Source organism: Rhinolophus sinicus, linkage group LG04 (assembly GCF_036562045.2).
Source record: "Rhinolophus sinicus isolate RSC01 linkage group LG04, ASM3656204v1, whole genome shotgun sequence".
NCBI classification, from domain to species: domain Eukaryota; kingdom Metazoa; phylum Chordata; class Mammalia; order Chiroptera; family Rhinolophidae; genus Rhinolophus; species Rhinolophus sinicus.
Genome location: NC_133754.1, coordinates 157892358 through 157918593, shown reverse-complemented (window position 1 = coordinate 157918593; position 26236 = coordinate 157892358). Strand labels below are relative to the sequence as shown.

Genomic DNA, 26236 nt, shown 5'->3' with positions numbered 1-26236 from the left:
TTAAAAAGTTGTTTCAATCCTTTGAAGAATCTTGCAAGGAAGCTTGGCTAGACAGCAGGCAGGGCAGTCCAGTGCCTCTGGGGGAGGAGCCAGGGTCTTCCATTCGCCTGTCTTTTGGTCCAGCAAGTAGGCATTTGGATTGATGGTATAGTCCTTTGTCTGGACATCACTGGCTGTGGTGACACCCCCACATACGAACACTTTGCTGTCTCCAATGGAGCAGATAGCATGGGACACATCCAAGGGGCAGTTGTTGGGCAACAGGGGCACTGAGGCAGTCGTCTTGCTGGCTTTGACCTTCTGCAGGTTGATTTCCACGCTTTGCCGGTGGCTGTGCACGCAGAGAATGTTGTCCTGATGGAAAGAGAGCAGGGGCCGGTGGTTGAACTCAATGGGGAAAGTGATACACTGGACCACGTCCCCAGTGTTGGTGTCAAAGCAGTCCACCACCCCGACCCGGGAAATGTAGCCTTTCACCAAGCACCGCCCAGTGACAATGTACAGGTTCCGGTCCCCCTTTGTGATCACAGCTGTGCCATCCATAGGGATGCTCATCTTCCCTGCCAGGCACCAGGCCTCCTTGCGCTCATCGTAGCGATAGATGTTAGAGACATACCGCCTTGGGGCAATGCTCCCACCCACTGAGTACACGGTCCCCCCGCAGGTCACCATGGTGTGGAAGACAAGCCCAATTGGCAGGTCAGGCAACTTGGTCCAGGAGTTCTCATCCATGTCATACCGCCAAGCCGTCTTCAGCCCTGAAATCTGCTCAGTGGTGCCACCAGAGATGTAGATGTAACGACCAGCAGAGGTGGCGCTAAGTGCTGCTGCCCGATAGGGCATCTCTGAGAGCTTCAGCCACAGGTTCTCCTGTACGATATAGGCAAACACTCCATCGTTGAACTTGCCATGGGCCTTCTGGCCACCGAGGATGACCACTGAATCAAGCAGGGCTCCTTTCCGCTGGTAGCTCAGCAGGCTGGATGGCTTCTCCTGCTTGCGGTCCACAAGGACACTCTCAATCAGGGCTGTGTGGACCGAGCTGTTATCGATGCCCATCAATTTGTTGCTGGCAAACATCAGTGTCTTGTTAGAGACGGCATTAAGATTGATGTAACTGAAAAACTTCTTGATATATTTTTCCCGCTCTTCCTTCCGGAAGTACACCCAATTGATGAGTGCACTGAGAGCCTGATCTTCGTTGAGCACATGCAAGTTTTCATCTCGGAGCAGGCGGCCAAAGATGACAGGTGGACAGCGCATGAAGTGCATGCAGCCCTCAGGACTGGCCCAGTAGTGGAAGTTGTCGCGAATGCCAGAGTAGGCCAAGTCTGATACCTCTTTGAGCTCAAACAACTCTGCCAAGAAGAGGTAGCGCAAGCAGTTGGCACGGCGGATGGACTTAATCAGGAAGTCACTGCAGTGGATTCTAAGGCGTGGTGTGCTGAAATACTGGGCCCCACGCAGGAGCTCCTCCACATTCTGCTCTGAGATGACCACCTTGCCGCTGTAGAAGTAGTCCAGGAGCTGGTCCACTGTGGCTGGACTCAGGTAGTTGGGGTCAATGGTGATAAAGAGCTCATCGGTGGTCTTCATGTCGTTGCTGGAGATGAGGCTTTTCACCAATGGAGAGACAGCAGCCAGCACGTTGCGATGTGCAAAGAAGACATGGTGATCCACAGTCAGGGCCATGTCCCAGTACTCTTTGCGTTTCCTCTGTTTGTTCAGGTTCTGTAGCACAAAGGTGTTGTAGTTTTTCTCGGTGAATTCCAGTTTCATGGTGCTTCTTGCTGGCTGAGGCAGAATATCAGCAGCGGGTACTGGAGAACAGACTTTCTCAGGCCTTTGGGATTCAGACTGATGGTTGTTTGCAGAGCAGCTGATCAGGGAGGAGTGGGGGTGGGAGAGAGGATGATGTCATAGAGTGGGTGAGGTCATCACAATGCAGCCCCCCACCCCCACCCCAGGCCTATCTCAGAAGCACAGGACCTTTTTCCTCGCTGATGGCTCCAATCTGCCAAGGCCAGATACCCTACCAGGACCTAGTGCACAGGGTCCAGAGCTTAGGAAGAAACACAGAGATGGGTTGCGATTCCTACCTGAGACCTTTAAACCTCAGTTCAAGGCTGCTTTTGGAATGTCAGAGCCAGTTTGGGTGCGGGTATCATAGGGAGGGATGAAGGGAGGCCGGGGGGTGGGGCAAGGAAAGGGACTATTAGATCATCTAGAAGAATTCTTCCATTGTACAGGAAGGAAACTGAAGCCCAGAGAAGAGACAGGACTTGCCCAAGATCACATAGACAGTTAGAACTAGAGCAAGGCCTGGAACCCAAGCCTTCTGTGACTCAGGACTGTTTCCACCCTTCCAGGAAGCTCCTAACTACTCAGCTTTCCCCAGTCTCTGATTCTTAGAGCCTTTTGAAAAGGAGAGCTCTGTCCTTTGGCTTCTGACCTTTGTGGCCACAGATACTATTCTTTAAAATAGAGGGAGAGGTGGAAACCACTCATTGGAGCAGGAATGCAGCAGTTAGCCACACAGCGGATGGGAGTGCCTCTGAAGCCCTGATTACTTCAGTTTCACAGCAAACTGGGACCTTCCCTCCATGTTCTCAAGTCTCTAGTTGTAAAATGTTGGGGGCTGTGGTGGTTCAGCTCTCTCCATTAACTGTGGACGTGGACCAGTTGCTCATTCTCTCTAAACCTCAGTTTTCTTAGTGAGATGGGAATAATAGTACCTGCTTCAAAGATTATTAAGAATTTATATAAGAAAATGACTGGAGAATGTTAAGTACCATGTTTGGCTGGTAGCAAACGTTCAGTAAATGCTAGCTGCCGTTACTTTATTAATATTACATTAGTTCACCAAGAGCTGGTGTTCCTGGCTGCTCCCTTCATAAATATTTGCAAGCGTGGTTCTCCATTTGTGGCCATTGGTGTTAGGCACGGTCGGAAGAATGAGTCGCAGGAGACCAAAATTGGTCTATTAGAATTTATTTGGTGTGTTTGAGCTGTGGGAGATCAGGCTAGAAAAGACCATAACCTCCCCAGTATAAAGGAGCATGGAAGGGGTAAGTAGGAGGGGGTAAATGAGGCTGTTTCCCCTTCAATGCTTCAGGGGGGTTTTGTTGCATTGTCTCTGGCAACAAAGGGTTTCCGGGCATGACCAAGCTCTGGGTTCCACTTTCTAGCCCTCAGGCGCCCTTCTGGACCACCCAGGCCGGCTGAGAAAAAGTTCCTAGGAGACAAACACAAGCCAGCAGGTACAAGGTCCAAAGCAAGACAAGATGGCTTTTAAGATAAGAAGGTTTCTGCTCCTGGTCTAAATATGGCCTAACAGTTGGGAAGTCTGGAACCCCAGGTCCCCTCTGGTCAGGCTCCCTATATTTCTTCCCACCACGCGATGGGGCTGGAGAGCTATCTACCGCGGGGTAGCCAGCCGGTGGACCCCAGCGCGCCGCCTCCGCCCTCACCCGGCTGCACCCCTTTCCCGGATGCGGAGAGCCGCGGGGTTTCCCTTTTTCTGATAGCCTGCCACACGCCTGCATCCCCTGGGGCAAAGGAGACAGCACAGGTCTAGCTGCTATAACCTTGAAATCCAAATGTCAGGGCCTCCCAAGATCACCACAAACACACCTGTGTCTACTTTACAGATGGGGCAATAAGCCCCAGACGGGCTGTGCAGGACCCGGGGGCCAGAAAGGAACCATCTCAAATCAGGGATCCCCTCACCCTCGGTCCCCCGCCGTGCGGGATACTTGCGGGCTCGGACAGCTCAGCAACCCCGCCCCCGTGGGGTGTAAGGCTGCAGGTATCCCGTAGTGTCTGTGCCAAGGAAGGGTAAGGGCCAGGCAGAGCCCCCCACGGAGGGGGGCTGGCTCCTGCGGGCCCCACCCAGACCAGGCTGTGGGGCTCCCAGGAAGGGGCTCAACATGCAGGCCCCTGCGGCATTGGGAGATGGTGCAGAGGTACTCCCACCCCATTTCCTCTAACCTGGGCTCAAAGCCCTACTCTTGACCCTCAGTACGTCCCTCGCGACCCTACTAGGAAAACAGTGTCACCCGGAGCCTTGGAATGTGAGCGACCACCTCTTTCCCTCATTATTATTCACTGTCTCTCCCTCATCCTTGCATTCCAGACCTGGATTTTTCTTTACTTGACATTTGATAATTTGAAAATGATTTAAAAGTACCTAACCTTTGAATGCTGAATCCTTTCACCGTGATGCCTGAATGGGATTGAGGCATTCATTGTCTAGAGATAGCTGTCTGTACAAGGCTAAGAACTTCTGTTTTCCTCCTGGGAAAAAGGCTTAGATTTCAGCTGCTCTGCCACAGACTAGCTGTGGGCCTTAGGTGAGTTCCTCCTGGCTCCTTTCTTTCCCTACGAGAACAATTGAGCTCTAACGACTTCTCCAGCCCTGCTCTTGAGAAGCGGCAGCGAATTGGGCAGAGGATGAGGCTTGTTGGTGTTGATGCCAAACACCTTTTCACTCCCATTGGCCTCCAGGCCTGCCCTGATGAGAGGCTGGCAGACGTCACCTCCTGGGACCCCTCCACCCAGGAGCAGGGGTTGAGTGGGTCAGGTCCTGCTGCTTCAACTGCTCCCTTGCCCCAACACCCTTCAGTTTTGGGGGCATTTTGGTAGAGGAGGTGGCAATGCTCCCTTTGCTTTTGTTTTAGGCCCCAGAACACCAGGGCGGGAAGGTCTCTCATGAGATGCTTCCATCTAGATAAGAAAGTTGGGCCTAGGAGGTGTCACGTAGACCTGAGAGGATCCAATAGACCTAACTCCATGTGCCAGACCTTGTACAGCTGGACAAATTGGGGCCAAGAGAGGATAAGGGGCTTGTTCCCCTCAGAGTGCACAGAGCTAGGACTTGGAGCCCGAGTTCCTGACTCCTTCCTCTGCCCTCTGGCTACAAAGGAGAGCTGGAATCTGGCTTGTCTTCTGAGTTTGCTGAACTCACGGGAGCTGCCATCTCTAAGAAATCCATTAAAGAAGTGAGATTAGTGCCCACCTGCTCAACTAGCTGTATTGTGTAGCTTTTCTTTGGCCTGGAAAGCTCCCCTGGTCAGCTTTTTCCTTATTTCAGCTAACTGAGGAAACAAGACTCCAGCCTGAAGAGGCTGGCTGCATGCCAGCATCCACCAACTGGTTGTGTGTGTGTGTGTCCCTCGGAGCCACCAGAAAGTTCACTGACTGGTTATTGAGTCCCTGTTGCTCATGGTGGCTGCCCAGATAGGGCCAGAAAAAGGCCTCAGCCTAAGGCCCTCACCTATCCTCAGTGTTCTGCCTAGCTCAGCATTTTTTGTTCATGGAGATTCCCTACGGGAGGGGACCCTAATATTCTAACCTTCTGGGGACCATCAGATATATATATAAATTTATTGGGAAGCTCTGAAGAAAATGAGGTGTGTGTTTTAAAGATCCACAGATCTGGCCTGGAATTAGAAAAGTCAGAACAGTCTTTCAGTATTTCCAACTCTTTTGTACCTCTAACTGCCTTTTTCACGTCAATATACAGTACTTCCAACTTATAACTTGGCTAACATATAGGTTTGGCTTGCCATGGCCCTAAGTCAAACTCATGGCATACTTAATTTTTTCAGTTCCATTGGTAAATTCTCTCCATGATTCTCAGCTCAAATTCCTGGTTCATGTCCACTCTAGTCCAATCAGCTGTGTGGTAGTAGGTCACATAGTTTAAAACATGGCTGCCTAATGAGCACAGCCTACAGGGGACAAGAAGGAGGTATTCAGAAGCTTGAGTTACCTAAGACAGGAACTCAGAGTTATGGATTACCTTAGTGACCAATAAAGAATTGGGTATGAATCACAGGGGAGGAAGATATTACACAAAAGAAAAACATTTTATTGTTCTTAGTCAATATCCCTGGGTAAAATGAAGGGCACAGCATAAGACGGCGTTCACAGTGCAACATAAACCTTCAGGAGCATGTTTCAGAGTTTGGCCTGCTCAGGCTCGTCTTTAAGCAGGTACAACCCCCCCCCCCCCCAACTCCTGTCCCTGCTATCTTACCACCTGGAGATGCCATGGTTTCAGGGATACTCAGCTTGGCACTGGGGTTGGTCCGTCCCACGTGATTCATGTGAAATTGTTATTCAGGGGAACTTTATGCAGTTTGAGCCAAAACACAGAATCAAATTAGTGACTCTAAGCCCCCGCATGGGCTATTTCCCAGGAACATTTGGGCCTGTCACACATTCCAGGAGGCTACAGCTGCACAGCTGCAGCCACAGCTGCCAGGAACAGCCTGGGCTCCCACCCTGTGTGTCAGGGGGAGAGCAGAGGCTGGAGGGCTTCCTCTGGGGGCCTGCGTGAGCTCACCCTCACCCCTACACTCACTGACTTCATCCATCCAAGGCCGCTTGGCCAAGAGCCCAGGCAGTGTGAGGGGCTCTCTTCCAGAACAGGCCCTGGGCCACCTAGCAGCGGTGGGGGAGGGGTGAGTTTCAGGCCTGGCTCAATCCCCCAGATATCACGGGGTATACATATTGAGCTCTGCTATGCCAGGGAGTTTTAACAAAAAAGATGGAGGGCAGGGAAAGGGTGGTGGTGGTAGTGGTACTTTGCTATTTAAAGGTAGAAAAATGCAAGGAAGTAAAGCTTTCTTTTCCATTTGTTCTTTGGCAATCCCATTAGAGAATTTCAGGAGGCATGTAGATGACATCACATCTTATAACTGAGAAATCTCAGTAATTCTGTGAAATGGAGCCCCTGCCTACACCAGGTTTCTGATGAGGGCTGTTTAAAGTTGTGTTTTATGTCACATTTAAATGAGGGTTTAATAGTCTTAAATATCCACAAGTAGATTACCATGCATATCACAGAAATTGAACTTCTCAGTACTGCAAACTTTTGGAATACAAAAAGTCCAGTGATGGATATTATAAAGTACAAAAGAAGTCTGCTTAAAAAATAACCTAAAAAGTTTAAAAATTGATTTTTCCCCCCAAAGTCCAAATAATGTGGTCTGGGGAAGCATCAGGGTAAAGGCTTCATATGCTCATTCCTTTGATAAGAATGAGGTCACACATAACAGTATATCCAAGTGTGTGTGCAAGAGACACAAGGAACACACCCACAAGGAACAGACACACAACTGTGTTTTGTTGTTCTAGGCACTTCATAGGCACGTTCTTAAGTCTGCCACCTTCCCATTACATTTGACAAGTTACTTCTTTGGAGGCAGGACATTTTCTTCGAAGAAGCCCTGGTTGACGACATTCCCTGCTGGGAAGTATCTGGCCACAACGAAGGAGGACCCATCACTTGCAGATGCCTTCCCCACGCCCATCTTCTTTGTGTTCTTCCACACCATGGCCGTGAAGTGTCCTGCAGGGAAGCAGATGGGGGAAAGGGAAACAGGTTAGTTAGCAGAGCCTGGAGAAGGATGTTTCAAAGGATTCTTGAGCTCCTGCACCACCTTGCCAGGCTTGGGAAAGCTTGATCTTCACAGACACCAATCAAAGGAAGGAGACACAAAACATACCGACTGCCTAATTTTCTATAGCTTTAGGTCCTCCTTAGTCAGCCACAGAGACTACTCACCTCACCACTTTCTGATGCCCCAAAGTTTCATGGTCTCCCGGAGATCATGACAAAGCCCTGTGGCCCCAACAGTGAGGATGCTGCCCTACCTGGCATCTGCCACCGACCCTCCCCCTCCAACTGCACTCTTCAAAGTCACCAATGATCTCCAAGCTCCTCTCCAATCGTTACTTTTTGTCTTCATCTTACTTGACATCTCAGGAACATGTAATAGGGTTGACTCCGCCCCTTTTAAAAGCACTCTCCTCTTTTGGTTTCCATGATCCCACCTCTCTTGGCATTCCTCCCATCTCACTGCCTCTTCCTTCTCCTCTTGATCTCACTTGTAAACGTTGGAAGACCTGCATGTCCCAAGGCTCAGTTCTGGGCTCTCTTTTCTTACTGCACTCTTTAGGCAATTTCATCTTTCCCTGGCTCCCAGATTTATTTCTCCAGCCCAAATCTCTCCTCTGTGCTTCAGACACAACTACTTACTTGACATTTCCACTTGGATGACTCACAGCATTTCAAATTTAAACTCACTCTTGATTTTGTTCCGCCCAGAGTTACTCCTCTCCCTACCCTCCCATTTCCATTAATGGCACCTCTATCCATGCACGCAATCCTAGGGAGTTGGTCCGTATTCCTCCCTCTACCTCATTTCTCCACAACAAACCATCATTCAATTCTGATGAATCTAACTCCAAAATACATTTCAAGTCCATCCACTCTGAAAACTTTGGTCCCAACCACAAACTTTTCTCACATGGGCCACTGCAATAGCTTGACTGATTCCCCAGCTTTCACCTTAGCTTCTTCTAATTCACTTTCTGCTTAAGTAGACAGGGTGATCATTCTGAGACTAAATTATATCTGTTGGCTTCTCTACTTTAAAATCCTCTGATTGGTTCCAATTGCACCTAGAATGAAAGTGAATGTTTTGGCCCCAGCGGCCTCCTTTCCATTCCTTGAAAATCCCAGGAAAACCCCATGGTATTTCCCACCATGGAGCCCTTGCACACACGAGCCACTGTGTGGAATGCTCTTCAGATGACCAACGTCTTCTTGTCCCTTAGGCCTCAGACTTAATGTCACTTGTTCAAAGAAGCCTTTCTTTCTTTTTCAAATGATTTGTTTTTTTCAGTTACAATTGACATTCAATATTATTTTATGTTAGTTTCAGAGAAGTCTTTCACAGTCACTCTTATTTCCTGAACACCTCCTTCCCAAGTTAGTCTTATCTGTTTCTTCCCTTCATAGTATTAATATTCGTACCATTTGCAATGATTCATTTACTTGTTTATTGTTTGGCTCCTTCACTAGGCTGTGAGCCCCATATGTGTAAAGATCAAATTGTTCTATTCACCAAAGTATATCCAGTACAGCCTGGCACGTGAAAAATGTAAAAAAACTTTCACTGAATGAATGGAATGAATGCGTGAAAGGCACATGGAAGAACCATCCTGGACTCAGGTTTTGCCCTGGCTGGAAGTGTAGGCCTTCTATCATGTTCTGAGCTCTTTGAGGCCTTGGTAAGGTGGAGCCTCCTTCAGTCCCCTCTGTTCTGAGCCAAGCAGCCCAGTTCCTTCTCAAACTACTGCCCGACCCTCCAGACACTTCTGTGACACGCTGAAGCGTCTCAGCATCAGTCTCCCACTGCTTAAGGCTGCCTTCCCCTTACTCATCGGTCCTTTCAAGCTGTTAACATGGCTTAGCTTCCACCTCCCTTCCACTTTGGGGTCAAAGAGCTGATGTTGTAAGGGTACTCTGCTAAATGACCATAAATTCTTCTCATTTCCTGGGAGTAAAAGTTGGGAGGGAGTTCATCTCTCCCACCTTTACTGTTGAGGACTCACAGAGATCCTTTGACAGGTCGATGGGATATTTACTTCCATGTCACAGGATGGCATTACTTTGCTAAAACAACACTGAAGAAATTATGTTTCCTCCTGGAGGGCAGGGACCACATCTATTTTATCAAACACTAAATCCCCAGTGTTTAGCACTGGGTTTAGCACATGGAAGATGCTCAAAAAATATCTGATGAAAAAGAAAGAGACAGAGGGAAGAAGGAAGGAGAACAATCATGATCAGAGAAGCTAAGTTTCCCATACAGTGGTTAAGAAAGAAAGAGGGTAACCACTTTGCACCCATTAGGATGGACATTACTTAAAAAAAAAAAAATCCAAAGGTTTGTGAGGATGTGGAGAAATTGGAACCCTTGCGTATTGCTGATGAGAATGTAAAATGGTGCAGCTGCTGTGGAAGGCAGTAGGGTAGTTCCTCAAAAAGTTAAACATAGAATTATCATAATTCCATTTCTAAGTATATATCCACTTCTAAGGATATAAATAGTTAAAAGCAGGAACTTAGGTATTTATACACCAATGATCATAGCAGCATTATTCACAATAGCCAAAAGGGGAAAAACCCAAAATGTCCATCAATGGAGGAATAAATAAAATCTTATAGATAAATACAATGAAATATTATTAAGCCTTAAAAATAAAATTCTAGCATATGCTACAACATAGATGAACCTTGAGCACATTATGCTAAGTGAAATAAGCCAGACACAAAAGGATAACTATTGCATGACTCCACTTATATAAGGTACCTATATAAATTCATAGAGACATAAAGTAGAATAGTAGTTAGTAGGGCTTAGGGTGGGGGGTAGGAAGGGATGGCAGTTGTTTCATGGGTTCAGAGTTTCCATTTGGGATGAGTAAGAAGTTCTGGACGTGGATAGTGGTGATGGCTGCACAACAATGTGAATGTAGTTTTAGTCCCATTGAACTATACACTTAAAAATGGTTAAAATGGTAAATTTTATGTTAAGTATATTTTACCACAAAATTAGGAAGGGAGGAAGGAAGGAAGGAAGGAAGGAAGGAAGGAAGGAAGGAAGGAAGGAAGGAAGGGAGGGAAGGGAAAGGAAAGGAAAAACAAAGAAAAGAAAAAAGAAGGAAAGACAGTCTGGTATCCACACTTTTCCAGTCCTTCAGAGAAGAGAAAGTTGATATCTCCCATGTGTCTCATATGGGGTAAGGACTGAATAAATGTTCATTGATTAAATTGTGTTTTTCCCTTACAGTTGAACTCCATTTTTATAATTTTTAAATTTTAGGTATCGCTTATTTCTTTGTCTACATCCAAAAAAATGATTTTTTTTTCTGAAAATAACCAAATGTGAACACTAATCAGTAAAGTTGGTGTGATACAATCAAAGCAAGAATTAAAACAAATCTTAAGTACAATTAGGCATCTTTACCAACTTATCCTTAAGTTTGTGTTAACCATTGCTTAAAAACTCTGATTTTCACCTTGGAATAGAAACACTTTTTACCAATTTACCCTTGGTCTTTATGCTTTTGAGTCACAGTTCCAGGCTTTCAGCAGCTTTACCAAGTGTCACTGCTTCTATAGGCTGTGTTTTCCTTAAGGCTCAAATCCTTTTTCATATAAGCAATTTCTCTCAAAAGACCACATGCTTTGGCCATTGACCCACCATTCTTTCTGTCACCCAGAAAAGGAAGAGCTGTCATTTACCCACTGGTTGCCAAAAATATGATTACGGATACAACATGAGCGTCAGCAGCATGAATGCCTGTGGAAGCCTTTTCAAACAGATGAACCTAAGTAATCTTTCTTCTAGTTGGGGAGGTTTCTGTCTGCACAGAAATAATAAAGTATGGGTATTTACCGATGAATTAAAGGACACGACTTCCTTAGCAACCATCAGATACACACTGGTTTCTAACTCTAAATTACTAACAGCTTCCTTTTTCTTTTTTTCCTAAATGGATCACATCCTCTTTCCTGCTATGGACCCAAACCCCCTAGAATATACATTTGAAAACCACATTATATAAATTATAGTATATTTTTGTGAGGGAATAATGTGCAACAGTAAGAAAGAATGAGAAAGCTCGTTTTGTATTGATATGGAACAATCTCTGCCAATCTGCTGTGTGAAGAAAGCAAGTGAAAAACATGGCATGTATCTGACACCAGAGTATAAAAAAGGGAAAAAAAGAACATATTTACACAAATGCTAGTATAAACTCAGAACAACCTTAGAATGATACATAAGAAACTACTATCATAGGTTGGGAGGGAAAGTCCCGAAGGCCAGAGATGGAAGGAAGACTTTTCACCTTATATAGCTTGCAAATTCCACGTCATGCAAAAGTATTACTAATTCAGAATAAACAAACAAACCTACTCATTAAAACAGAATATAACAAAGGAATTGAAATAAAATATAACAAAGAAACCAGTTCCCTCCACTTAGCACATAAGATGCTGACGGTGGGCTGAGGTGCGTGGGGAGAGATTATAGGATATTTCAAAGACCCTTTCACCTACACCATGGGCTGAGGTCCAGGGACCCCTGAATAATGGTACAGCTCTGGGGGAGGCTGAGGTGCTGGTGTGGGCCTGAGGATCATTAAGGGTCTTGCAAGCCCCAATTATAACTCCATCCAAATCTGTGCTCCTATTTTAGGATTGGGCTCTGTTTGTCACCAGGCATTGCCCACCAGCATACGGGCTAGTTGCTCTGGGGTTTTCCTCCTTAGGGGTGGGAGATGTGGGGCAACGGGTGAGACAGGCGGTCAGTGATCATGGAAAGCTGAGTCCCATTCCCAGCTCTGACACTTGGAAGATTCCTGCCTTGGAGCAGGGGCCATGAAAAGAGCATCGGATTGAGGATAGAAGGTATAAAGCTTCCTCTTTCTGGGCCTGTGTCCACCTCTGCAAAATGGGTGGAATGGAGCCCTACTTTCAAATGGTGTTGCAAGGCTCACGTGGTCGTGGGTGGGGAGGCGCTTTGTAACTGTCCAATGGCCTGGCACAGGAGCAAAGCTAATAACTTGCTCTGTTACATGTCCAAGTGCTCATGAAATATTGCGCACAGGAGGAAGCAGATCCAGACACTATAACATCAAATGTTTTCTGGACACTGATGAAAAGGACACCAGGTTTTGCCTACACATCCTTAATCACTGGTAGGAGGTTGTTACTATTCCTTCCCATATCCCTCAAATTTAATTGCCACAGAACCATCAATTCTCCCTCAGGGCCCTGACAGCAGCTCCCTTCTTCCAGGCCTGAGTGCTGAGGGGAGAAGCACCTCAGTAGATGCTGCTACCTCTACTTCACAGTCCTGCCCACACGGTTGCAAGAAACTCTGCCCCAAAGGGTGAGCATAAAACCACAGGAAACAGTGAAGTGTTCTGAGAACATGTCACTTCCTGTTTCCGAAGAACCCTGGCAAGGGTGGGAGGCCATATGTGGCTCCACCCATGGGTAGGATGGGGTGGGGTAGAGGGGTGAGGGTATGGAGAGAACCCCTTTTTCAGTTTCCCTCGTGCCTCTGGTCAGAGAAACTCACAGCCCCTTCCAACCCATCCTGGGCCCCAGGTGGACCTGAGTAGGTTCTGAGGAAAGACAGGAGCCTGGTAAGGCCTGGTGATGGGCAAGAGGGAGCCCAGCGCTCAGATGGCTGCCTGGGTCTTTAGTAAGTAAGATAAAGGAGTTTAGTGCTCACCGTAGAGGCCTAGAGAAAGACTGGGCAGTCCCACAGCCAGCTCCTCCCTGCATCTGAACACAAGCTCTCAGAATGTCCTGTAGTGACTACCACCCTGTCCTTCTCTTTAGGGGACAGGGAAGGACAGGAAGGTGGCCCAAGTTCACAAAACTAATAGGGCTGAGACTAGCTCCAGACTTTCTGCATTCCAAGCTCATCTGAACCACAAACTCCAGCACAAAGGTGAAGGGAGAATGCCCAGGAGGCCGAGACGTGGGGCACGAGGCAGGAAGGATGTGGGGGTGTGAAGAAGGAGGGAATTAAAACCAAGAGAAGAGCGAGTGGCTTGGCCCTTTTCCTGACGGCCCCAGGACCCACTGGCAGTTTAATCAAGAGAGCAACATGGGCAGAGAGGGTTTTAGAATATTCTCGCTGCTGGAGAGCTGGCTGTTTTGGAGGGGAGCAAAACTAGAGGTAGGATGACTGGTTAAAAGTGCTGAGTCACCACTTCTGGAAAGAAGCACTCAGCAGCTTTTAATATCCACAGCCTCCAGAACTTGGAACTGGTGGGGCAGGAATCAGCAGCTCAGAAGCTCTTAGGTGTGTGTGCATGTAAGAAAGTTTTACCCTTTAGGCAAAGTCAAACCAGAAAAATATGGAAGAGGTAAAACAGAAGGGACATGATTGATTTTCAGAGCGTTAGTTCCTCTCTGAAATCAGACACTCAAACTGCAACTCTACCCAGAGCAAGGCCACTGGTGTGACCCTGTCACTTACCAGTCCCAGAGGTGAAGCCAGGCTGCTGGAAGTTGTAGTTCTTGATTTCACTATACCATCTATCAGCCACCTCCTTTCCTGTATTGAAAATACACTGTTTAAAACTCAGCAGCAAAATCAACCCACTCCCTATTTCTTCCATATTTTCCCATTAACCCCACATCACCCATCCCACAATTAAATAGCTGATAAAGTACCAACGAGCTGAAATAGGGACTTCTGCCCACGAGCACACCCAGGCTGAAGAGAGGGCCTTGCTGGAGGTTGAGAAGAGCCCTGGTGTGGGGTCGCCTGCATCTGTGTCCGCACCCTGCCACACTAACTCTGTGTAATACTAGGCAAGGCCTTCCCGTTTCTGGGCCACTGCACAAGAGGGTTGAATGCAACATACTCCAAGGGCTTCTAACGATGCATTGAGTTTCCTGAAGACTCTGTTCTCATCCCACCCCAATTCTGGCTCCTGAAATATCCACAGGAGGAAAGGCCTGGTGGGCTACGGTCTCCATCGCAGGCAAAAGGGTCCTCACCTGGAGCATCCACTGGCCCAGCAGGTGTTGATAGGAGAAACCCACAGCATTTCCCTGGGAGTTACTGACCTCAGGGCAGTAAGTCTCAAACTTCAGTGTGTGCACAAATCACCTGGTGCTCTTGTTAAAATGCAGATTCTGATTTCAGTAGGTTTAGGGTGGAGCCTATGAGTCTGCATTTCTAACAAGTTCTCAGATGCTGCTGCTGGTCTGCAGACAACACCTTGAATGGCAAGGCCATAGCAGTGGCTACACACTGCCCCCCCCCCCCCCCCCGGAGCATTTAAAAGTGGCTGATGCCTGGGGCCTGACACAGACTGATTGTAGTGGCATCTCTGCCACTGGTATTTTTAAAAAGCACCACAAAAGATCTCAATGTGCAGCCAGGGTGGGGAACCAGTGCCTTAGAGACCACCTACCCAACCCCCTCTCTATGTGGATGGGGAAACTTGGTCCAAAGAGGATAGAGACTTGCTCAAAGCTCCACAGGGAGCCAGTGCAAGGCCAGGTTGGAACCACGTCTCCTGCCAGCTCCTTCCCATCCTTCTGCCTTCTCCCTGGGGCTCACCAGGCCCAAAACCAGGCCTGGGGAGGCAGCTGCAGGCTTCTGCCTCCTGCCTTCCTCAGGGCATGTGCACACTTCTCTGGAGGGCCACAGAGCTGGAGAAACAAGAGGGCCCTTGGGTCTCCCCGGGGAGCTCCCAGGAATGTGAGGCCAGGGAGGGTGAGTCATTCTCCCGCTGGGGTTTGAAGAAAGCTTCAGAAGGGGAGGTAGCCTCTTCAACATTTTTCCTAAAAAGCCACAACTGGGCTGTCAGAGCCAGGCAGCTCAAGAATGTCTGGTCAGTGTGGTGAGATCACCACTCTAGGCTGCAACCTTGGATGTGGAATTGTCGTTCCCATTATTTTTTCCAACACGGAAAAGGCTCTATTGCGCTTTTCTGATGAAAAAAGTTAAGTGTGTAAAAAAAAAAAAAAGTGACAAAAAGTAAAATTCTTCTGTAGCTGGGGATGCTTCAGTGCCTGCCGGGTCAAGCTGAGACTCTGCACAGAACTGGTCTGTCTCCCCCACCCCACTTCTCAGCTGGGAGCTCTTCCAAAACAGAGGGGCCGCGAATGGCCGCGATGGGGGGTCTGGGCAGTCTGACTCATCTCTGTGTTCCTGGCACACAGACCTGGCCCTGAGCCGGCCATCAGAGACCTTGTGATGAGCTGCAGTCAGCCCTGGAGCAGGCAGAGCTCTGGGGTTCCTTTCTTTCTCTGGACCCGTGGCTGCCACATGGATACACCACAAAAGGCACTGGGGCCAAAGGGGCCTGAATGTTGGCTGTCCTAGGCCCAGCGCAGGCAGAGGGCAGGGGAGCCAGGAAAGTGACCCACCTGTCTGATCGTAGGATGCCCAGGCCAGGTTCTCTCCACACTGGCCGCGACTGGACTCTGGGCTGTGCTTGAGGATCCTCGTGCTGGCCAAGGCCTCCGAATACCTGTCAGAGACCGTGGTGCTTTCTCAGAGTGGGTGCAGCCCAGAAACGCCCCAAAGTGTGAGCCCTAAACTGGTGTGGCCACACTTCCTCCCCTAGGCTTGCTGAGGAAATCAGGAGCATCACACCTGCATCACTTCTGAGCCCCCCCATTCACCCCATTTTACAGAGGAGCAAATCTGAGGCTCAGAGGAACAAAGGGATCTATCTGTCTAGGTAAGTGGCAGAGTGGTTATTGAAGCCTGGCTGTGTCTGCCTCCCAAACCCGTGTCCCTCCAGGTACCCAGGGCCCCCCGACTGCAGCAGCACCATGAAAGGCCTGTGTCACCCTGGGGGCTGGAGGGACTCACTGCTGAGCCTCCTGGTTGAGCTTCTTGCAGAGCTTCAGTGGAGGGACGCCATGTTGCTGCCGGTACTCGTTGTGGGCCTTCAGGACCTCATTATTAAACTGCTTGGAAGCTGCAATGATTTCAAAATGGAGAATGTCTCAGTGCAGAGAAAATACCCGCCAAAAGTCTGATGTTAGGCTTCGGCACGACACCCAGCTCAGACCTCAGGCCACAGGGACAGACTCTCCTTTAGTACCCCAGCCAGACGGACAACCGTAATGCCCTGCTCCAGACCTTTGCTCATCCTGTCTATATCCCTGAGTATGCCTTCCACGTCTCTGCACATCTGCACCCACATGGATTACGCAGGGTCTTATGGGCCATGCTGGGGATTTGGGTCTTTGTCAAGGCAATGGGAATTGACTGGATGGAAGCAGGGGAATGAGCAGGTGAGATCCTGCTGGCTGTTGAGTGGAGGATGGGCCAGGGGTGCAAAGCAGATGCTGGGGGGCTGGCCAGTGAAAGACAGGATTTCTGAAGGAAAATGTTAAAGGAGGCTGTATATCTCAGACTGGATCTATGGTGTACGGGGGAGACTGGGAAGGGCTGGGGTGGGAGCCCAGAGACAACACACCTGGGTCAGGTGGAGGGGTGGCCACACTGGGCGGGTGAAATTGAGAAGACAGAGGGACAGATGAAGAAAAGAGGACCAGGGAAGGACAGCACTGGGGAAGCAGAATGAGGGGAGAGTGTGGAAAAGAAGGTGGTAGTGTTGGGTGGGGTTAGGCTGATCAGCTGGGCCCAGAGTTGTAAGGGGTGAGGTAGAGCCTGTGCCCAACTGGGTCATGACTTCAGAAAGGTGAAAGGGGCTGAGGTTAGGGAGAGAATAGGCGGGTGAAGCCAAGACCAGGCAAGGTCAATAGCGGACAGAAGTCACATCAACTTGGATCTGAAGTGGAAACCCTTCCATCCAACACCCTTCATCCATCTCTCCACTATTTATCCATTCATGGATTTATCATCTAGCCAGCAGCAGCATCCAATCCCAATACATCCATCTGCTCTCTGAGCACCTCTTCTGTGCTAGGTCCCGTACTCTGTGCTAGGTGCGCAGAGACATGTCAGCCACGCCCTGTCTTCAAAGAGCTCACACCCAGAAGGGAAACAGCCTGTAAACAGACAATAGCAAGCAGTGCGATATGGCCAAGGTGGAGACCAGCACAGGTGCAACAGGAACTTGAAAAACAACCGAACATGGTCTAGGGGATCAGGAACAAGGTGACCCCTGATTTGAGGCCCCAAAGCCTGGCTAACTGAACAGCAGTTAGCCAGGCTTAGATTGTGAAGTCATGGAGTGCCCGCCTTAGGAATCTGGGTATTCCCCTCTGTGGAAATGGGGGTGAGTTGGGTGGGTTAGGAGTCAGGGCCATAGAGGACCCTGAAACTGAGTGAGTCCTATCTGGCAGGAGCCTGTCCCTGAGGCCTGGCCATGGACAGGAAGAGTGTAAACCGGAGAAGGAAAGAAGCCCTATTCCTTCCACGGTCCCAGGTTACACTCACCAGCTGTCCTTCTCCTCTGCTCTTTTTTCACCCCAGAGGCTGAGGAGATGACCCAGCAGGGAGTCCTCTTGCCCTCCCTCAGCCAGATCCCCCATGTCTCCCGAGCCTTAAATCAAATCCTGTTGGGCTTCTGAGCGGACATGAGGGAAACAAGATCAGAACTTGCCCTCAGGAGCTTGGGGCTAGATGCAGACCCAGGGGAGATGAAGGTAACTGCAGGTCATGTCAGTGGTGGTCGAGCTGTCCAGGGGTTTCTGATAAACTGAAGAGTGAGTGGTAATGACCTTGAGGGCTGTGGGGCCCAGCAGGGCAGTCCAATGAGGTCTGGTCACAGTAATGTGGGTCGGGGCGGGGATGTGGGGGGATGGGGTCGAATGCCAGGATTTGGAGGTTTGGGTCGACAGGCAGAGATGGGGAAGCCCATACTAACATCCTTTCTAGATCCCATGTCCCAGGAAGGCCATGATGGGACACCACAGGAGATGCATGGGACTGAGTGGCACTCGCAAGGGTGACCATTGGTGTATCGGGGAAGGCTTCCTGGAGGAGGTGGTAAGGAGGCAAAGGGCCAGGGTGGATGGGATCTGACTTATCCCAGGGCTGTGGGGAGGAGGTGGAGATAAGGAGTGGGTGGGTAACTAAGGTAAAGCCAGTTTAAAGGCAGCCAGCCCTGAGTGCTGGGGCCAGGTTGCACTGGGCCTGTGCTGTAGGCCCTGCAATCTCCTTGGCAAAGAGGCACATACAAGGCTGCTAAAAACTAGGTCACTGCACTCCCAGAAAATGGGAAGTAAAGAGAAACAAAAGCGAAAGTTCCTGTGCTCTACCTCAGCCTGGTGCCTGGAAGCCGAAGCCAGGCATTGTGCCCAGATGGGTCAGTGCTGGGTGCCCAGGGTTCCCAGGAAGGAGGTCAGGAGAATGTTTTGGTAATCAGGAGGGGAGCGTCTCTCCCCACCCCTGCTGGGAAGCATGGCCACCCCCCAACCCCCACACCTCTAGCTAGGCTCAAGGGGCCTCTCCCGCCACAGCAGCCAGTCCCAGCCCAAGTGGCTCTGGGCAGGGCCTCAGCCTTGGGGAGGCAAGATATCACTGGTTACCACACCCAGCAAGAGCCACCCTTCTGTAGAAAAACCCAAGAACAAAGATATACTTAAGGAAAGTAAACTCACCCATCCCTGAATTAGGCAGGGAGAGCCCTCTAAGCCACCCCACCATGGGGAGGGGCGGGATTATGTCCTCACTGGAGCGTACTTTGAGACTCAGGGTGCCAGCCTGCAATGAGGGAGGTTCTTTTTCTGCATGTTGGCCAACCATTGCTGGGCCTGTACGTGATCTCATTTACTTTTCACCACCTTTTATGGGAGCTTCCACTACTATACCCATGTTTTTATATGAGGAAACTGAGGCTCAGGAAGGGAAATAATCTGCCCACGTTCCCACAATGGGTCCAGGGGTAGGCCCACAAGGAGGGACACACTGTCTTTAACCCCAAACCACCCCCAAGGATCTCGAGACAAAAGAAAATCAGAGAGACAAAAGGGTTGACCAGACATAGGCGGAAGTTCAGGCCCAGTGAGGTTGGCACCTGCCTTCAAATTTCTGAGGGCAGAGAAGAGGAAGGAAGAAAAGAACGAAGATTACTCAAGAGCCTCCTGTGCCGAGCTTCTTATGGACGGATGGGCCTGAGGGGCCCCAAAGGAAAATCAGGGGCTGAAGGAATAGAAGCCCCAGGGGGCTTAAGGTCAGAGCTGCTGAAAGGTGGAAGAAACTGCCCAGTCATGGCTCCCTGTGGCTGAGGGAAGGTGGCAGGGCTGGGCTGTCTCTGCCAGGGAGGGGGATGCAGCCGGGCATCTTAGGTGGGACTGAACTGGGGGCTCTTGAAGGTCCTTTGGGGCCTGGGCTTCTAAATGCCAATAAGGACTCAGAGAAGGTCTGTGCCCCTCCTCCCACCTGGCTGTTGGCTAGGGCAGCCTCCTCCCTAGGCATCTGTCCTCTTCTGAAGCCTCCCAGAGCCCAGCCTGCCTCACTTCTCTCCACACGCCTCACAAAAGAGGCCCAGGACCGTGAGAAGCCAGGGCAGAAGTTGTGGACAGGCCCCTCTGTCCCCTTAATAAGAGGTTGGTGAAGAAGGAAAGAAAGAAGAAAGGAAGGAAGGGAGGGAGGGAAGGAGGGAGGGAGGGAGGGAGGGAGGGAAGAAAGGAAGAAAGGAAGGAAGAAAGGAAGGAAGGAAGGAAGGAAAGAAGAAAAAAAGAAAGAAAAGAAGGAAGGAAAAGAAACAACAGGCCAAAATGGAGTCACTTTTGCTAAGCTACCTCACCAAATCCAAACCTAATGACTTAATTAATTACATTTCCAGCCTCTCCTAGTGTGGAATTTTAAGCCAATCAGTTTTGATTTTCCTGATCACAGTAGTGAGATAAACTACCCAATAAGACCCCCTGCTTTTCCCTAAGGGAAGGTGACCCTGCCTAAAACAATCCACTCTTTTAACTTCCTTAGTCTCACCTTCTTTCTGCCGATAAAAATTTTCCATTTTGTACAACTCATTGGAGGGCCCTTCTAGTTGCTAGAAGCAATGAAACCCCATGAATCACTTATTAAAGCCAATTAGAGCTTCAAATTTACTCCGTTGAATGTTGTTCTTTAACACTGGAAAGTGACCTGGTCCCACCTTTGGTGTAAAACTGGTTTTGCTAGTTTATCAGGAAGAAAGAATAAAAAGTTGAGGGGAAAAATAAAAAGAAAGAAAAAAAGAAAGACTTCCAGGTGGGCAGCTCCTGTTCTTTCAGCCTGGGTTCCAAGAAATTCAAGAGGTAAAGACCAGCTCTGGCTTTTACTAGCTGTGTGATCTTGGACAAGTTGCTTAATCACTCTCTGCTTCATTTCCCCCACATAAAAAGTGGGGATAACAGTATCTACCTCACAGGATTGTGAGAATTAGATGAACTAAACTATGATGAAGCTTTAGAACAGTTTTGGAACAGAGTGAACAGTTATGAAAGGTCAACTATGATTATGTCACTAGCACTGGACCGAGACCCTTTAGCCTCTGGCTTTGGGAGAAACTGCCCATCCCTGATTTGCATCGGAGCAGAGCTGCTGGTATTTCAGTCAGTCTTTGACAACCTCTCTTAGTGCCTCTGAGCTTGGGTATTTGCTGAGTAAATGAGTGAGTGAAGAAGCAAATGAATGAGCTCCTCACACCAGCACTAGGAAGGGACACCACTAGGATGGAAGACTTCTCATTACAGATGAGGAAACTGTGGTCTTTTGGGAGTACGTGTGGATTGCAAAATTTCACACAGTGAATCACATTCAAGCCAGATCTAAGAAGAGTCCTCCCTTCACCCCGCCCCTGCCCCAAATCTCACATACTTTCCATATTACATACATTTCCTCTCCCTAAGCAACAATGATGGTCAATGAAGAGTTGCTCAACTGCTTACAGGAAGAAGGGTGTCCCAGAGCACCCACCCCAGGCTGCCCCTGTGCTGTTAGACAGCTGTCATTGGGAGAGTGAAGAAGCCATGGCAGCCAGTGTCCATTCTCTTGTCCTGCCTGTGGCCACTCAGGCCTGCCTTGAGCACTGGACAAGTCCTTGCCCCTCTGGACCTCAGTTTCCCAACTGTGTGAGAAGGAAGGATGACCTCTGCGGTTTTCAAAATATCTTCAAAGCAGGGAAACCCTTTCTTTGAACTTTTCTTTTTTCCCAATAAAATCAACAGATGAAATTGAATGCTGAGACTGACCTGGCCCACACAGAGGTGTCCTGCAGAGGTGTCAGGGCCCTGCTCGGTAGAAAATTCCTGGGCTAGTTGGTTCCTAAAATCCTTACTGCTCTGATAGCCTCTGGTGTTGGGAAATGTGGGAAGAGGGAACACTAAGATTCTTAGAGATAATCAGAGGGCCTGTAGAAGTCCCTATTGAGCCAGATTCCAGGCTGAGAAGCAGGCAGGGAGCAGGTAGCCAGTGGTCAGTGTAGTAGAGGGGGAAAGTCCACAGCTGGAAGTCAGAGAGCTGTGTTTAAACCCCAAGTTGTCCACTAAGGTATTCAACCTCTATAAATCTACATAACAGATAATAACTGCCTTGCAGGGCTGTTACAAAAGTTGCTAATATATATATGAAATACCTAGCTCCAAGCCTGGTACGCACTAGGAGCTTAATAATTGATAACTATTACTAGGGATCAGAGATTTCCACTGAGCCCAAGGCCACTGTCTTTCTCTGCCCTCATCACACTTGTTGCAAACTGAAGTCCAGCAGGGAGACCAGGGCTGGGAGATGGACTGGAAGTCTCTGAACACTGGGCCAAGCATCTCCTGGAATTGAAGCTGTGTCAGGTGCATGACAGTTTTTCAACAAGGTCTATTACCCCAAGCTGCTCTGGGGTATACCTGAGGTTAAAGGTTAAAAGACTGGCTCCTATGCAGTGATGAGGAAACTGAGGCCCAGAAGCAGCAGGGACTGGCTCCTTATGATGGTCTTTATGGAACCACATAAAGACCCTGTGTGGCTACACATCTGTGAGTGCTCCAGACCCTGCAGCGCAGATCTCAGTCTGATGGCCTGTGCTGAAGGAAGGCCCATCGCGCCTGGGTCACCCAGAAAAGTTACTTTCTCTTAGAGACGCTTAAGGGAGCCAGACACTGTCTTACAGTGGACTTACAAAGGACTTACAGTCTTTGGGGGAGACCAATAAGATGCATATGGCTATGAGGGAGAGGCTTGAGCCAGCGTCCTAAAAGGTCCCTGGGAATGTGTGTGTGTGTGTGTGTGTGGAGGGATGGTGACACCTGCCTGAACCAGCTCTAACCTGCCTTCTCCCACAGTCCCTTCTCTGAAACCTGCTGGACTCTGCATTTCTAGTCCTGGAAGGTGTCACGACCATCTTGCACCTAGACACACCTCTGACTCTTCCCTCTCATTCACAATAGACACCAAGTCTGCTTGAGGGTACCATCTCCAAAATCCATCCCCTCTTCCTCTCCAGTCCCTTGGATGCCTCTGTCATCTCTTGCCTGAGTAACTGCAGCAACCTCCTCCTCACCCTCTACCTCCACTCTCTCCCCACCTGATCTACCTTCCACTCAGGCACACGTTCAGATCAATGCCTTTCAATGGCATCCCAGGTCTCTGGGATAAAGTCCAAATTTCCAAGACTGTCTGGATTTGACGACCTCCTCCAGGAGCATTCAATGGGCCTCTTTGCCAACGGAGATCTCTCCCTCCCTTGAGCTCCCACTGGTCTTCACCTGCACCTATCTTGTGGCTTGAGTCACTTCCCACCTCTCATTGGAGCCATGTGGTGCCTGTCTATCCGCCTCCACCCACCCCTGATCAGCTTTGATTCATTTCACAATTCAAATGAACACTCCTCAGGACAGGGGCCATGTCCTCCACAGCACGGGGTCAACAGCATGATACAGAGCTGACAGACGGTGAAATGGAGGGAAGAAAGGAAGGAAGAGAAGGAAGTAAGAAAGGAGGGAGGGATGAATGGATAGATGGATGAACAGACAGAAGAATGGGTTCAAAGCTGAATATTAGCAGTTCGGGAAAACTGTTTCTTAGGGAAGAAGCCAGAAACAACTGACTAAAATATAGCTTCAGAGAATTTGTGGATTATCTGTTTATAGAAAAAGAAGTTGACTTCTCAAAATGCACTCACATCTGCCATGCTCTTGCCCCATCACCACCTACCATCCTGTTCTTTAACTTTATGACAACTCCTTGTGTCACCTTTCCATACTGTGAAGAATCATGGGGATCATATGGGCCACCCTCATTGTATAGATGGGAAAACCAAGGCACAGAGAGGGAAAGAGCCTTGCTCAAGATCACACAGCAAGTGATTAACAGAACCAGGGCTGAAAGCCAGACCTATCTATCAGTACAGTTATGGCAGGTTAAGACCAATGCCAAGGAAAGTCACTTACTCCCAGCACTGGTACCTCATGAGTCCAGATCTTGAGAACAGATTCAAGAAGGGACCCAGCCTCACATACCTGAGGCTAACAACCCCAACTTCCCATGAATCAAGACTTCTGAGCTCTGTTCAACAGCTATTCATTAAGAGCCTCCTGTGAGCAGGTACTATGTTGAGATAGACATGGCTCCTGGCCACCAGAAGTGATGTGTCTGTGGGAAACAAGTTTATGGTTGGGTAGAGTCCCAAACTGACTGCTGGGAGGGCTACAACAAAGAAGACACTGGGTGAAGCGTCCCTGGGAGGCAGAGGATAGAAATCAGAGATGGGCTCCCAGCCCAGAAGTTGAACCTAGAAGTACCAGGAGGATTTTCAACTTCAGAGAAGTGAGAGAGGCAGAGTGGGTGCTGGGAAAGGGAGCCCAGGGGAAGGGACCAGCGTGCCAGCTTCAGGATCGGTGAGTGCAGGGGGAGATAAGGTGTGATGACCAACTCCCAGAGGACCCAAGGTGGGGCTGAAGCATGTGTACTTTTCCCCCTGCAGACAATGGAACTGAAGGTGTTAGGGAGTGACAGGATACCATCTGCATTTTAGAAAGTTCACTCGGGACAACAGTGGTGAGGATGAGCCTCCAAAGTTTAGAGATAAGGGGAAGCGGGCGTCTGTACACGGGTGGAACCGGACAGCCTGGCATACAGACGGGGCGCTGGACAACGATGGGACAACGACAAAAGGATGCTCGACGTGTCCTGAGGAAGGCCGATTGGAGCACACCACTTTGCAGCGAGAGATGCTGTCACAGTTTGGTGGCTTTTTCCAACTCCTAACTCTGCCCTGAAACAATGCAAAAGACGCGCCTTGGCAGGACGCCGAGCGCTAATCCCATCAGCGCCTGGAAGCCCTCCCTGACGCAATCTCTGGCTCGCAGACAGGGGGACCCTCCCTCTGTCTTGCCTTCCCTCCCTCTCCCCGGGTGGCACGACGGCCACCCCTGCTTCCTGGCTGCCCCGGAAACTGCCCGCGCTGCGCCTCCTGGCGCTTCGCCCCGTGCGCCGCTCCATCCTGCTCCCGGGGTCCCGCAGCGCCCCGGGAGCCTTGTCCTCGCGCAACGGCGGCACCCCCCTCCTCCGGGGATCCAGCCCGCCGCGCGGGAGGATGACAGAGAGCATCCCAGGCCCCGGGGCTCCCGAGCCATCCCTGCACCCCGACTCCGCCGACCCAGTGGGCTCACCTGACTTGCCCATGGCCGGCTCCGCACGCTCGTCGGCTCCGGCTGCTGCTGCGCTGCGCTCTCTGGCCGGCCCCGCGCCGCTAGGATAGCGGAGGAGGCCGGGCGGCCGCAGCCCCTCCCCCGGAGCGGCCCGGCCCCCGCCTTATAAGGCAGCAGCAGCTGCTGGCAGAGGCGCCCGGAGCCACCCCTCCGGCTACCCGGAGGAGGCGCCGCGCATCCCGCGCTAGGCGAGCCTCCCCTCCCAGCTCCAGAGAACTCGCCGGTGTAGGGACCCCAGCGATTGTCCGGGGATCTCCAGGTGCCGGGGATCAGATCCAGGTCCGATCTCAGTCCGGAGCAGTGTCCTTCCCGCGCCTCCCATCATGTTCCCAGTAGCTACTTAGCGGCTGACGCACTGCTCGGACAGCAGTTTCTGTGTGGCGGCCGGATAGACAGTTCCGCCCCCCATCACCAGGGGTCGGTGCTCTCCCGGCCTCAGCCCCGAGTGTGTCGCCTTCCCCTCCCCAGTGATACCGGGCTCCAAAGGGCATGTCCCAGGACACACCCTCTGGTGCGAGTCTAGGTTGGACATGGAATGCTGGTTCATCTCTGCCCTTTGAAGTCCCACCCATCCCTCAAGGCCTTGGAATCCTCGACCTACAGAGGCCCTGGCCTTTCCTGACCTTGGGGGCAGTGGTCAGTACACACCAGGCACTGGGGAGACTTGGTCTCAGTCATGGTCTGGCCCCTGTGTGAGCAGAACACTGGCATGAAGGCATAGCCTGGGTCACCTGTGGGGTTACCCTCAGAATAACTCCTTACCGGCAAAGGGGCTCAGTAAACGGTTATTAGAGGAAGCTAATTTTAAGACCTTTCAATAAATGGGTACCAAAGTGAACTGACCTGCTGATTATAAGCAACAGTAAGGCTAGGTACTGCCCTGCCTACTCCCTCCCACTACATCAGGCAAACACACTTACTAGATTTTAGTACTTTCAGTGTTAGAGGGTTAGAAAGAGTGGCCCATCCTGAATCAGAAGGAACTTCTGGTGCTGGGTGGGGATCTAACCCCTTATATTCAATTCCCTCTCCCATTTTGCCAACAAATCCCTATTGAAATGACCAAATGAACCAAGGTGGAAGAATTCCATACCACCTCTAGAATCTCTAGAAAGCAGTTTCCACTTAATCAAAACTTCAAGGCCATGCATGGGTGGAGACAGCTGAGCACAGTGGAGCCACTCACTGCATGCAGAGGGAAGCCCATCTGGGAACCAAGTTGCACTTACATCTCCTTGTACAGAGGTGAGGGCTGAGGTGAGAGAAGGCCCCAGAGTGGGT

At 49.9% G+C, this 26236-nt stretch overlaps 2 protein-coding genes across 4 annotated transcripts; both read right to left on the bottom strand.

Annotated features, from left to right (window-relative positions):
* Positions 1 to 1779, bottom strand: CCIN (calicin). Its single transcript, XM_019729276.2, has one exon. The coding sequence runs from the start codon at positions 1777 to 1779 to the stop codon at positions 1 to 3; it is 1779 nt and encodes a 592-aa protein (XP_019584835.1).
* A 4072-nt stretch (positions 1780 to 5851) lies between these two features.
* Positions 5852 to 25048, bottom strand: GLIPR2 (GLI pathogenesis related 2). 3 transcript variants are annotated; one of them, XM_019729092.2, is made up of 5 exons: positions 24917 to 25048; positions 16221 to 16329; positions 15770 to 15873; positions 13863 to 13940; positions 5852 to 7357 (listed from the first exon to the last, which is right to left on the bottom strand). In XM_019729092.2, the coding sequence occupies exons 1-5, from the start codon at positions 24927 to 24929 to the stop codon at positions 7197 to 7199; spliced, it is 465 nt and encodes a 154-aa protein (XP_019584651.1). In that variant the 5' UTR covers positions 24930 to 25048; the 3' UTR covers positions 5852 to 7196. The 3 variants fall into 3 exon arrangements, with proteins under 3 accessions (XP_019584651.1, XP_019584650.1, XP_019584652.1); XM_019729091.2 differs by lacking the exon at positions 24917 to 25048 and adding an exon at positions 18926 to 19011 and having other exon boundaries at positions 7111 to 7357; XM_019729093.2 differs by lacking the exons at positions 13863 to 13940; positions 15770 to 15873 and having other exon boundaries at positions 7146 to 7357.
* Positions 25049 to 26236: the final 1188 nt, after the last annotated feature.